The 14,596-nt window shown below is 38.4% G+C and overlaps 1 protein-coding gene across 1 annotated transcript in view; it reads right to left on the bottom strand.

The window, feature by feature from the left end:
• The window catches only part of LOC110452219 (dynein beta chain, ciliary-like), a 100,522-nt gene that overhangs the window by 40,114 nt on the left and 45,812 nt on the right, over nucleotides 1-14,596 (bottom strand). The window contains exons 27-38 of the mRNA XM_021500598.1: nucleotides 14,476-14,568; nucleotides 14,106-14,300; nucleotides 11,673-11,883; nucleotides 11,167-11,443; nucleotides 10,336-10,618; nucleotides 8,345-8,518; nucleotides 7,922-8,227; nucleotides 7,582-7,749; nucleotides 5,004-5,243; nucleotides 4,656-4,817; nucleotides 3,894-4,517; nucleotides 262-423 (exon numbers count right to left, since the gene is read on the bottom strand). Of these exons, the coding sequence (XP_021356273.1) occupies nucleotides 262-423; nucleotides 3,894-4,517; nucleotides 4,656-4,817; nucleotides 5,004-5,243; nucleotides 7,582-7,749; nucleotides 7,922-8,227; nucleotides 8,345-8,518; nucleotides 10,336-10,618; nucleotides 11,167-11,443; nucleotides 11,673-11,883; nucleotides 14,106-14,300; nucleotides 14,476-14,568 (2,895 nt within the window). The remainder of the gene's footprint in view (nucleotides 1-261; nucleotides 424-3,893; nucleotides 4,518-4,655; nucleotides 4,818-5,003; nucleotides 5,244-7,581; nucleotides 7,750-7,921; nucleotides 8,228-8,344; nucleotides 8,519-10,335; nucleotides 10,619-11,166; nucleotides 11,444-11,672; nucleotides 11,884-14,105; nucleotides 14,301-14,475; nucleotides 14,569-14,596) is intronic.

Consider the following 14,596-nt stretch of genomic DNA (forward strand, 5'->3'; position numbering starts at 1 on the left):
AAAACTGTCTGTATAACTATAATTCATAGGAACATTTGTGTTGCCTGAAAACTGTCTGTATAACTATAATTCATAGGAACATTTGTGTTGCCTGAAAACTGTCTGTATAACTATAATTCATAGGAACATTTGTGTTGCCTGAAAACTGTCTGTATAACTATAATTCACAAGAACATTTGTGTTGCCTGAAAACTGTTTTTATAATTATAATTCACAGGAACATTTGATTAAGTGTGATGAAATGAAATTATATAAACTTACATCCAGCAACTCAATTTCTTCCAGGAACCTAGACGACACAGAAATGAGAGCAGTCTCTGGCCATTCGTGGAACCAATCAATGCAGGTACAGTTGGTGACAGCTGGAAACTTCCTTCCTCTCACACGAAGGGTGGAGCCAACAGGCGAGAAGCACAGTACAACCTGCATAGTTAAGGAGTTGTATATAGAGTGGGGTCTTATCAATGCCATTATCAAAAAAACAATTCTCATTAAAATATTCGGTATACAACTGATTTACAGATTATTTAATTTTGCCTATTACATTAATTGTTTAGTTGTTATAAGTGGTAACTAGAACTGTAAGCCAAAGGCTAAGTAATACTCCTGCTCCTAAATAAACCAGAACTGTAAGCTATAGGCTTACTAATGCAAAGCAAAATCCCAAATTAAAATGCCGGTGCACAACTACATAAGATACCGATCATTCATGCAAAGTTTCAATGAAATACACATGTTGGTTAAGGAGGAGTTCTCCGGACAATTTACTGCAGACGACAGACAGACATCCAGACAGGGTGATTCCAGTATACCTCCCCTAACTTCGTTGCGGGGGTATAACAACTCTGAATGTCATGCATTAGCTCACTGGGTTTCCACCAATTCCTTGCAGACAGGATAACAAACAAGAATACTGCATGGTGGAACAATATCATTTATGCTTGTCCCATATCAAACTGACATACTAAAAACTCCTTCAAATGCATTATTGTGTTTAAATGTAAAGAAATGTATTAAAAAGAAACTACATTTGTACTGTATTACTCAGTAAAGTTGATGAGAGAGTGGCTTGGGGTAGCATATCCATGATCTGAACAAGAATGATGAAGCAAAATTCTATTTTTAGCAACAGTGTCATTAATCTCTAGTGGAGCATGCCCAAAATCAAAAGGATTCTTCACAAAGACTAGGACAACCCACACATTAAGTTTGAGCTGCTTATGGTAATTCCTTCTTTAGTCATAATCCTGACAAGGGCAACCAAGCTAAATTCCATTTTTAGCAATGGTGACCTTTACCTTGAGACTAGAATGCCAAAATTCAAACTTCCAGATCTATATCTGGTATTGAACCCTTATATGTAATTTCATTGGAACCTCTTTGAAAGTGAAATTTGTAGAACGATGACTATGACATGCTAAACAATGAATGTAATTTTAGTAACAGTGACATTGACCTTGAGGCTAGAATTCTGAAATTTGAACTCATTAATTTGTTCTGAACTTCTATATGAAGTTTTAATGGAGTCTGATTGAAAATGAAGGCGGGAAAGTGATGACAAGGACAAGTCAATTGTTTAATTAACAACCAGATTCCAGGACACCCGCGGGTATACTTATATAGCCGGTCATATGTTAGATTCCAGGACGCCCGCGGGTATACTTATAAAGTCGGTCATATGTTAGATTTCAGGACACCCGCGGGTATACTTATAAAGCCAGTCATATGTTAGATTCCAGGACACCCGCGGGAATACTTATAAAGCCGGTCATACGTTAGATTCCAGGACACCCGAGGGTATACTTATAAAGCCAGTCATATGTTAGATTCCAGGACCCCCGCGGGTATACTTATAAAGTCGGTCATATGTTAGATTCCAGGACACCCGAGGGTATACTTGTAAAGCCGGTCATATGTTAGATTCCAGGACCCCCGCGGGTATACTTATATAGCCGGTCATATGTTAGATTCCGGGACACCCGCGGGAATACTTATAAAGCCGGTCATACGTTAGATTCCAGGACACCCGCGGGGATACTTATATAGCCGGTCATATGTTAGATTCCGGGACACCCGCGGGAATACTTATAAAGCCGGTCATACGTTAGATTCCAGGACACCCGAGGGTATACTTATATAGCCGGTCATAGGTTGGATTCCAGGACACCCGCGGGTATACTTATATAGCCGGTAATATGTTAGATTCCAGGACACCCGCGGGTATCCTTATAAAGTCGGTCATATGTTAGATTCCAGGACACCCGCAGGTATACTTATATAGCCGGTCATAGGTTAGATTCCAGGACCCCCGCGGGTATACTTATATAGCCGGTCATAGGTTAGATTCCAGGACACCCGCGGGTATACTTATAAAGTCGGTCATATGTTAGATTCCAGGACACCCGCAGGTATACTTATATAGCCGGTCATAGGTTAGATTCCAGGACACCCGCGGGTATACTTATATAGCCAGTCATATGTTAGATTCCAGGACCCCCGCGGGTATACTTATATAGCCAGTCATATGTTAGATTCCAGGACCCCCGCGGGTATACTTATATAGCCGGTCATAGGTTAGATTCCAGGACCCCCGCGGGTATACTTATATAGCCAGTCATATGTCAGATTCCAGGACACCCGCGGGTATACTTATAAAGCCGGTCATAGGTTAGATTCCAGGACACCCGCGGGTATACTTATAAAGCCGGTCATAGGTTAGATTCCAGGACACCCGCGGGGATACTTATATAGCCGGTCATATGTTAGATTCCAGGACACCCGAGGGTATACTTGTAAAGCCGGTCATATGTTAGATTCCAGGATACCCGCGGGTATACTTATATAGCCAGTCATATGTCAGATTCCAGGACACCCGCGGGTATACTTATAAAGTCGGTCATATGTTAGATTCCAGGACACCCGCGGGTATCCTTATAAAGTCGGTCATATGTTAGATTCCAGGACACCCGATGGTATACTTATATAGCCGGTCATATGTTAGATTCCAGGACGCCCGCGGGTATACTTATAAAGTCGGTCATATGTTAGATTTCAGGACACCCGCGGGTATACTTATAAAGCCGGTCATATGTTAGATTCCAGGACCCCCGCGGGTATACTTATAAAGCCGGTCATACGTTAGATTCCAGGACACCCGCGGGGATACTTATATAGCCGGTCATATGTTAGATTCCAGGACACCCGCGGGTATACTTATAAAGCCGGTCATATGTTGAGCTTATAAAAAGCTACAAAGCATGGGGACATTATATTTTACAGGAGTGTTTCTATAAAACGAAGGAAAGAGCCCTGTAAGGGAGATTGATTTAGCTGTAAGTGCATGTATGAATATAGAAAGGGGGTCCAATTAAATATGGTTTATAGACATCTCTGGTCGCATGTTAATTTGTCTGTTGATTCACAAATTGTATATATATCAGGCTTGACAAGCTTTGACATTGCCTTTTTCATCACAACAAAGAGAAAGCACTACAAGACATAAAAGCTGAATGGGACATTTTGAAAGTTAATTAAATGATCTGCATTGCTGTTTTAAGTATAAGCCTAACTTAATTAAAACTTGATATTGCCCAGCAAGCTACAGGCCATTAGCCTCTTGTTGATAGGTTCACTTGGGGGTTAATGATAATACAAAAACTAATGACCACTATGTTTTGGTGTCAAAAAATGAGTAAATAGCCATTAACTTTGTATATAAATAGTGAATTGTTAGACATTCAACTAGAGATCCACCCTGTCCAGATTCAGTTTTGGGTTTGTAATTTTGTATCTTGTTTCACATCACATTTCATTATAAAAAATCAACATTATGTATGCAGTGTTACAACATTATGTATGCAGTGTTACAAAAAGATAATTCCACTAAATCTCACCTTCAGCAACCTCCTCACTTTATCAATGAAGAACCTCCAGCAGTTTTCCCTGCTGTCCTCCAGTCCTACCCCCTTCACTTCATTTCTGATGCCATTGATGATGTTCTCCAGCTCATCATCAGGGAACAAGTCAGCAATTTCTCCTGAAGCCAACAAATCGTTGATGAGTACAAGAAACCTCTCATCAGCTACTTGAGCATCTGTCATGAGAAACACAATACCCATATTTTTAAGTCCAGCCTTCAGATACAAAGTGGACAGTTCAAGCTTCAAGTCAGCAATGCTGTATCCTTTCCTCAATGTGATCTGGTATACATCCAGACTGCTGATTGAAGCAGCAAGTCGGGACAAACTCTGCTTTCCACTGCCACCCACACCAATGAGGAGAGCATTTCCTCTTGGTGACTCCAGAATACGATTGATCCTACAAATATGCATCATTGCATCCTCAAAGAGAACCAGATTCATGGCAGCATTCAGTTCATTGTAGTTTTCCAGGGCTTCAACAAGAATTTTATTGAGGTCCTCCCAAGTTGTAACTGGGTTGTATTTTGGATCTCCAACACCTTGCGAGAAGTGGCAGTACAACAGTGGTTCTCTGTACAGAATGGCCTCATCAATGTCCTGCAATAAAAATGCACATATCAATTGGCTTAATTAAGTTCTATCATTACGACAATCTTTGATTTTAATGAAATGCTTGTTCATCCCACAACAACAACTGTTTATGTTATTCATAAGTGATATCTTTTAACACGTTACCTCAAAGTTCTTTTTGACTATGTCTTTGACCACTTTATCATATCCTTCAAGGTCTGCCTGGTCAACTAGCTTATCTTTGTACACTCTTTCTCCTTCATGCAGCCACAGACGAACCAATTCCACTGGTGTTTTTGCACACTCAGGTAAAGAAAATAACATGCCCTGCAAAAGAAAAGACATCAGAATGAATATAATATTTAATATTTGATGATGAACAAAGTTTAAAGCATATCATATCGTTACCATTTTAGTTATATGCTCTCTTCATCAATGTGATAAAAACTGTTCTACATTAAAAAAAAAAAAATGCATTTACTTTACTTTTGATTCCTTATTCCTTTATCTTACCTGGAAAATGTTGGACAGGTCCCTGAGATTGAAGACATAGTGGAACTTGATGGCTGTGGGTAAGAAGGTGCTAGTGACCTTTGAGTGGAGGGCCAAGGCACCACTGATGATGGTTGGGACATACTTCTGTACTGCCTGAGCAAAGCTGTTCTGGGCCAAGTGCTGGGACAGGATGCTGGTATAAATGGTCGTCAATGCCTCCCCATTTGGGAAATTCATAGAAAACACACAAAAATGTCTCTGAAATCCAAATGAAGATGACATTTTATACTACATATAAAATAAACATATTTTAATACAAGAGTTCCATGGAATTATATGTCTCATCTGCCCCCACTTTCACCATCAACATGACCTAGCTTTATTTATGCCTATGTCTTTTCAAACTTTCAAATTTAAATCAGGTTCAAATTTGAATTTAAATTCAGAAATTTGATTGTCAAACTTTTGAATTAACCAAAGCTAATAGGTGTTAAATTAATTAAAAAATTTAATGATCTTTTTTACAATTAATATATTTAGAAAACAGGCACTGATTGTAATGGAGACTATTACAAAATTCCCCCAAACTATCCCTGCAGTCTCCAATGATGCTAATGGAAGTTGCAGTAGTTTTTGAAGTACCATTATACACCTGCATACTAAATTTGAGAGAAATCCATGGCAAATATTCAAATTCTAACCAATCGGAGGACAAGAAATGGTGGTTGTTTTGTCCAATCAGAAAACAGAAACTGCAGTACCATGTAGAGCAAAACCAGTCAATATCAGAGGCCACTGCAGCCATGTTAGAAGACTGATCAAAATATACAAAGTAATTTACACACTGCCTTCCATACAAAAACACTCAGGAAAAGTTTTATTAAACTATGTCGTGCTGAACTTGCAGTTTTTGAAAAACATAGCTAAACCTAAATAAAAATTAAGCAAATTTGTGGAATTTATATCCCCCGCTTTCAGGACATATTGTAGGTAAACATTATTGAGGTTAGGTTTAAACATGTGAGTATCGTGCTGTTGAGACATAATGTATAGCTTGAAACTCAAAGAAAAAAACACTTTATCTAATATTTGCTAGAATTATTAAGCGTAAACAGTAGATAATGACTCTGCCAAACGGAATCCGATTAAAGTCGGTTGTCAAACTCGGCCGGGCCCTTAATGCGTTGAACCCTAGTACCAAGTTTGAAGAAAATCTTTATAACCAGCTGTCACGATACACTCTACCTGTCTATGGACACACAGTGTCACAAACACAATTTGCTGACTTTTTACATTATCATTCAAGAGATTTACACAAACCTTCCAAGTTATGTTTGGTTAAGTAATCACTAGTTCATATCTGAAGATGAAAGCTATAATGATCATATGATGTGGTAGATTTAACCACGGAATTAGTGAAAACGCATGATTCTTATTAATAGCATTAGAGTTATTCCCCTTGCACTGTCTATTTGGTAATACCTATGGAGTGTAAAAATGTGATTTCGGTCACCGAACGTCCGACAGTTCTCATTGCATTTCAAATCTTTTCCAAATCATAAAATCAACAAAACCAGACGTCAGAATTTGTGAATATGGCATGTAACACATGAAACAACAGATGCAGGCTAAAAAGGTATTTGCCCGGGGCAAGTCAGTCAATTAATTGTGCTTGCCCGGATCTGAAAACTGGTTGTCCTGGGCATTGGGCAAGTGTATCTTTACACCCGTGGAAACCATCATGAGAAATTTCAGAAAGATCCCTCTGGAAATCTCTGAGAAAAAGCAGTAACAAGCATATATAACCTTTACGTGTAATTTGAGAAAGACTCTTCAAGTATTTACTGAGAAATGGCACAGACAAACTTTAAACTACCCTAACCCTTTTTGGCTATCTTGGTTTTCATATCAGTCCCAGAATAACTAGGGAGCATGCAGAACTTTCCAGTGTAATTTGAGAAGATTTCTCCAGTACTTTCTGAGAAATAGCGTTAACTAACTCAAACTCTCAAAATTCCACATTGCTGCCTGTCTGCCATCTTGGTTTTCCTATCAGTCCCAAAATTTGATATGCATAACAAGGGACCATGGGAAATCTTCCTGAGAAATTTGAGAAAGATCCCTCCAGTACTTTCTTACTGCTAACAAGATTTTTTAAGGACGGACCAACAGATGAAGGACCTCAGACAAAAGATGATTTTAATAGCCCACCATCATCAGATGGTGAGCTAAAAATAGGACCCATACAGCTAGTAATGCACACTAGCAAAAAACTTGTTTCCAGCCAAATACATACAACCTTTGAACATACATTGCTCATTTTATCATAGCATGAAGAAAAAACATTGCAATAAAAATTGGTTGCAGCCAATAAATAAAAATTTGGAAAAAAATACTGTAAAAGTCAATTAAAAAAAGCAAAGAAAACAGATATTCGTCTGAACTACAATCAATAGAAGTAGCATGTTAGTAGATATCCTGGAAACAACGCCACTTGATAAAAATACCATAAGAAACAGGTATTATCTTATAGCATCTGGATACTTCAAATCATGTAACAGATTACATTGAGAGGAAATGCTGTAATACTGTTTACCTGGAGACGGGAGTCAATTGTGAAGCTACCAGCTGTGGGGTTCATACAGGCAACATACTGGGTGTTGTGGATGTCCTTGAGTGTGAGCTTAGCCCTGTCATACCAATGGCTGTGATCAATGTGCTGCCTCATCAGGGTATGAGGCTGTACAGTGAAGTAGGCATCTACCTGTAAACATAGCAAGTCAGGATATAGTGAAGACAAAATATACTCAAATATACCTAAACAATAGCAGTAATGCATGCAAATCCAACTAATTTCTTACACATCTTAGATGCTCCTGGCATCATTAATTTTTCTCTTACTTAGATCTAAATGGAACTTTGGTTATTATGATTACCTCTGGCATGTTCATGTCATCCACAAAGTAGATGAGCTTGCGTGTGCCTGGAGGTCCAAAGTTTCGGCCAGCCTTTTTCTCCAGTGGCTTCTCCAGGATAGATTGCAACATCTCTGAAGTGGTGTAAAAATTGAAGGGAACATTGGCAATCATGTATTCTTCTGAGGCATTGTTGAGCTTGTCACTCATCAACACAGTCTTGCCTGTCCCAGCACCTCCTACCAACATGACAGGGCGTTTCTTGTCCACCAACATGTCCAGGAAGAACTTGATCCTTGTTGTCTCAGATGTGTGCACCAAGGCAGCCTAAGGCAAAACAATAACAAACAATGTTACTTAAACTTACATTATTTTGCTTCAGTTCAAATAGATTGGACAGATTTTTGTTCATTTACTTAGTAAGGAAAATATTATGTTATTTACCTGTAATGGGATATCTGGGTCAAGCTCAAACTTTTGTACCAGCTTGGTCCATGGCTCAAACTTTTTTGTTTCGTTGTCAATGTAGTAGTCAAATACTGTTCCTTGGATGGGGAATTTCACCGTCTTGAATTCCGTTGTCCACCATTTGGTGAACTCAACTCGATAGTCTACAAGCTTTGGAGGTAAAACATTATTGTTAGAAATATACTGGAAACATCTAATGTAATTGAGGTAATAATTTTAATGAGCTGCGCATAGTTAATGTGTTCAAAACAAACCAAATCAAATCAATAAATCACTCCACAAGAGTGACTAAAGATCTATTCAGTTCTGATATTTCAATGAATCCTATTTGTACCGTATTTTACCACCAATAAGCCCCAAAAAGAGATGGGCCAAAAGTGGGGTGGGGTGGGGAAGCTTAATTGCGAGCAACCCCCCTGTTCACATAACTTCAATATGGTCCGCCATCTCAGATTTTATCTCACTTCTACTGTTGAGTGTCCAGTAAATATTTCAACATAAAAAAGTTCATGTTGTACAAATAACCAGAAGACACAAATAAAATTTCATGTTCATTAACCCTTAGGCTGCTACGCACGGCATATGCCGTTTCTCGGTCTGTAGGTTTTGATCGGTAGCCAGGAAGTGTGAAGTCGGGTTATTGCTATACCAAACCCGAACGTGTATATAGTAGAAGGCTTCTGATTGGTTGTTTTGTCATTATTTTCGATATTCGAGGCAGTGTTCCCTAGTAATGATCAAAGGTGTGCGAGAGAATTTCAAATCGAAAATAAAAATCATAAAAATGGCGGACATGTAGATTGAAGCGATGAATATGATGGTAAACATTTATTCTCCAGCGTCAACTACGTTGATAATAAAGGTTTTGAAGGGTTTGACATGGTTGATGTAAAAATACTTCGGTGTAACATAATATGTAACTTTCCAATTAACGGCTTTGTGCCCTACGCAAACAGGAAAATATCGGCGGACCGAGGCGCACATGTCGTCTGCAGGTGAGGCCGAATTGGACATTGACACGTTTTGAGTCGATTTATTTCTTCAATTTTTTTATCGATGATTTAATCATAAACTAGACTCTGAATACGGCTTGGAACTCAACATTTCAGAATCTCCTCAACGTGTCACAGCGACGCTACTGTGATTTCAGTGTGGGGTTTGTTGTGTCTAGAACCACGAGTGTCTAATCAGTGATCACAAGTTGTTGTTACAATTGAACTGTACCTGTGGTCTAATTAACCAGTTGTCATTTTATAATTGCGTTATTGTTTTTATCAGTATTGTAAAATTTGAAAGGTGTTACACGACCTATATCTACCTGTTGATGCAGATTTTAAAGAAACAACACAGACACAAGTTAATGTTTTTTTTTCTCCAAACGACTTCACATTTTTCACCTGCAAAAAGATAGGAGTCCAACAATTGGTTATATTCAAAACGTCCTTTTTTAAGGGGGGGCTTAATGGCAGGCACCCATCCTGTTCCCAGGACATTTACCAAAGTGGGGAGGGGGCTTATTTGTGAGAGGGGGCTTATTGGCGGTAAAATACGGTAATACCTAGAGCTTGTACAAGTCTGACCATTACACAATTGATAAACTGACACACAAATCTACATGATAATTTGATGTTAAAATATAGTATATGTCATTGACAATTTGCTATTACAGACCATGTCAAAAATAAATTATTCTAAATACAACATGTTTTTACACAAAAGCACAATATAAAACATGAACTTATTATTTTGTTGATATTGCTTATCAGTATTACAATACATGCATAACAAATTTCTACTGTTGTGGCTTGTCAAGATTGGCTAAATATTGTAAAATTAGACAAAAGTCATACACATAGACAATGCTAAAACTGATCAATTTCATAGGCAAATAAAACGAAACATTTCGTAGTTTCACTGTAGTTCAACTGTTTTCCTTTTAGATTTCAATTTGCGTGATTTATTTTTACCTGATCTTGGAACGTCACTCCACCAAAGGCCCACACACATGCAAACACAAAGTACAGCTCATACAGTTCTTTGGGGCAGTCTGGAGGAGTGTTATCCACAGTGAGAAAGCACTCCAACAGGTAGCACAACATCTGGATTTGGCACACTTCAGCCACAGGCGTGATCTTCTTGAAGCGGAAACGCATGGTCTCCAAACATAATGGTATGTACTTCTCAAAGAGAATTGACAAATTGGCTTTCTCTGACTGGACCTCACGTGTGTCTATCCAGCTCTGGACATACCTGTAGGAGCATAACAGCAAGTAACAATCGGATCATCAACATCCCGTAACCTCATCTAAAAAGGTTCCTGCCCCGGACAGAGGGAAAATGTGGAAAACTTGCTGGATATAACTGTGACAATGAAATTATAGACAAATAGAATCATATGCTCAGAACACCAAAGGTGATTCACAAGGGACTGAGTGATACTTATACATTAGGTTCAGTAACTTTGATACCAAATAACAGAAATAACTCATTTCCTTATGAAGGTTCTGTCACATTTGATATTATATAATAAGCATGCACACATCAGTGACAAATTTACCTGATTGTGCAAAAAACCAGTTGTGTTAATGGCCAAGTGTTACTAGCCATTTTTAGGGGAAAATAGTGGGAAAATTCCTGAGACAAGAAACCAAAACTAAGTTGAGATCCCTATCCCTTTGGTGTTTGGGATTTATGTGTAGGATAACTTTGATGGAAGATGTAATATATCCCTCCATTTTCTTCAGTACGATTCTAGTCACATCAAATCATATCAATCACTTTTGATTCAAGCAACTTACGGATTCCAGCCTAGATCACCAGGGTTTATGAAGAGAATACCAGCCCTGGACACTGTAGCTGGAGTGGCAGTCCTCAGGTGGGAGATCTCAAACAGAAGCCTCATCGAGTTGGTGAGAGGAATACGCTCATTACTGGCCAGGGTCAACACTTTGTTGTCATCCATGACAGTGTTAAGGGACTCTATCCACATAGGGTCAATGTCTCCATCCAGCACAATCCATTTGGGGCCATCTCCCGTCATGTTGGCAAGGTCGCGCATGATCACAGAAAATAAACCTGTAAAAGAATCCAGCATCAATTATACGTTGTTCCAGCTTCAAAGCATGACTGATAAAAAATGTACTGTAAATTATGGATATTATTTTTCCACAATAAATGCTCCCAAGATTTTACATTACAGGTCAATATACTTTAGGCTACAAAAAACTTAGAAACAGCATTCAAGTCTAAGCAACATTCTCAAATATATATAGCTGAACACTTTAATATGGCTTCAAGATCTTACCATCCTTCCACTCTCTGGTGGAAGGATTGATGATTCCAAACAGCTCATTGTTTGTCACTGCCTTTGGATCAAGATCAATGGCGATTGGTTTTTTGCCCTGGTTCCTGTACGTCCTGATGAGTGTACCCCACACCTTACTCTTTCCCACACCTGCGTTTCCCAGGCAGAACACTGAATGACGCACCTCAAACAACTCTTGCAGTTGTATACACTACAAGATCAAACAACATTGATTATATTGTAAATATAACAAAATTTTAGGTAAACTTAAATTGTTAAATATCTGATCTGATTGAATGTTGTTAAATCATCTGGAGTTTAGATTTCAAGTTGAATCTCTAGTATAGAACGGCAACAAGAAAATGAACTGTTAAATTAATGAAAACTAGATATTCCAGAGGGATGTTGGAGCCCACTATTGTACCATCTTCATTAATATTAGTTCTATTCTAACCCTAACCCTTTATCTGTCAGATCATTAAGTCATGTATACAGTAAATGCACCTTAAGGTAACTTAATCTAGACTTCTTACTGCCTTGTATAAAGACAATCCGCAATGTGAGTTTGTCATTTCACATATTTACTAGTACAGTACTTAATGTGGAAGAAATAGAATGATCATTGCAATTTGAGAAAGGTCTGTTAATTAAGTTCTTCCTTCCGTCATCTTGTTTTTATGATCGCTCTCAAAATAAAACATCCGCAACTAAGGACCAATGGAAACCTTTGTATCAAATTTGAGAAAGATCCCTCAAGTACTTTCTGAGAATTAGCAAACTGTAACTGTCAAAATCAAAGATGGCAACCCTTCATCCATTTTGTTTATTCCATCAGTCACACAAGTAAACATGCACAATTAATTAACAAGAGCACAGCGAGCGGAAGCATGATACGCCCGTCAGACCCTCGGAAGGGTATTGATATATTGGAAGCAGGTAGTGACATATGATATAAATGTGTTTACTGCCACCGTTTTGTTGGTGACTATGCCTTGCCATAAATTTACTGTGTTTATAATGGTGCAAGATATTTTGAGTATCAGAATTACACTTTCTGGTCAATGTTGCTATTACTAAAACTAGAACCTTGGCTTTGAGGTAGGAGTCTTGAACAAATAATTTAAAAGTTCTTGCATTTTCGACAGAATGCCTTTTTTTGGCAATGAAAAAGGGTCATGACTCTGCCGAATAGCATGTAAATGTCACTATTTAAGAACTCATTCAAAGCATTCAGGTAATGAAACAACCAAATGGTTTTCATAAAAATCGGAGAACAATTGCTTGAGTTTCACATAAACAAGGAAAAATTAACCGCAAAATGAATACAGTGTTGCTATGTCAAGTGTGATGCGCCAAAACGCAGAAAGTTAAAACTCGACAGAAAAACTTGTAATATATGTTGAACATTATTGCTTCCAGCATTACCATACCAAATTTGAAAGGAATTGATTAAAAAAATAAAAAAAGTTCTTGCATTTACTACACGATGCCCTTATTAGCAATGAAAGGGGCATAACTCAACCAACAAGAATTCCACAGGAGTGGATGTGTCGCCTGCACAACATATTTGCTATTTATAGTAACTGCGACCTTGACCTTTGACCTTCAGACCTTCAGAACTGATACGTTCATAATTGAAGACAGGAGAGTTACGGGTGTATAAAAACCTACATAGCTTTAATTGAAGAAAGATCCATCCAGGAGTTTCTGAGAAGTAGCGATAACAAACCTTAACTGTCAAAATCCAGGATGGCCACCAATAAGCCATTTTGTTTATACGATCAGTCTCAAAAGTAAACATGCATAACAGAAGACTAAGGGAAACCTACATATTAAATTTGAGAAAGATCCCTCTAGCACTTCCTGAGAAATAGCCTATGCACAACTACAGGCCAAGGGGGAAATACATATCAAATTTGAGAAAGATCCCTCCAGGAATTTCTGAGAAATAGCACCAACAAACTTTAACTCTAAAAATGCAAGAGGGCACCTAACGGCCATCTTAGTTTTTTCATCAGTCCAAAAACTTGACATGCATAAAAAGGGACTATGTGGAGCCTTCATCTTAAATATGAGAAAGATCCATATGATCATTTCTGAGAAATAGCGCTTACAAATTTAACTCTGAATATTCAAGATGATGCCTGTTAGCCATCTCGGTTTTCTGATCAGTCCCAAAATTCGATATGCATAACAAGGGACTTTGGGGAACCTTCATGGGAAGTTTTAGAAAAATTCATCCATACTTTCTGAGAAATAGCGTTAACAAGAATTATTAAAGGAAAGACGGAATGACGGACCTAATGACGGACGGAATGATGGAAGGACGATGGACCACGGACAACAGACCACGGACAAAGTGCGATTTGAATAACCCACCATCTGATGAGGGTGGACTAAAAATCAATATATCTTCAAAATTCATTATCTTACCTTTAGGATAAAATTGTCCTCAGGCTGCAGCTTCTGGTCAAGAGTAGCCGTTCTGATTAGTTTTTCAAGGTCTAAGTCCCGTTTACGTGGTACGTTGAGGGCTGGGAACAAATCTATAATCAGACCCATGAAGATTGGCGTATCGTCTGCGACAATTTTGGGGATGTTGAAATCTCGTAGAGCTCTCATCAACACCTGCGCATAACAGAGATCATATTTGTGAATAACAGTGTGTTTGATATATTCTCAGTCAGTTCTCTTCTGATTAAACAGGTTTGATCTAAGCAGCCATTATGGCATCATCAGACAAAATACATCTTATGCTTTAGATGACACAGTGGAAATGAACATTTCCCAGTTAGATGCCTACCTGATCTTCAGGACGTTCCGGGTCACTTCTTTTTAAGGAGCCAGCTACCACAAGAACAGACTTGATGGCACGCAGTCCCCAATCGTAATGGTCCTGTGGACAAAAAAAATCCAACCTCTCA

The sequence above is a fragment of the Mizuhopecten yessoensis genome, unplaced genomic scaffold (assembly GCF_002113885.1).
Source record: "Mizuhopecten yessoensis strain PY_sf001 unplaced genomic scaffold, ASM211388v2 scaffold733, whole genome shotgun sequence".
In the NCBI taxonomy this organism is placed as follows: Eukaryota; Metazoa; Mollusca; class Bivalvia; order Pectinida; family Pectinidae; genus Mizuhopecten; species Mizuhopecten yessoensis.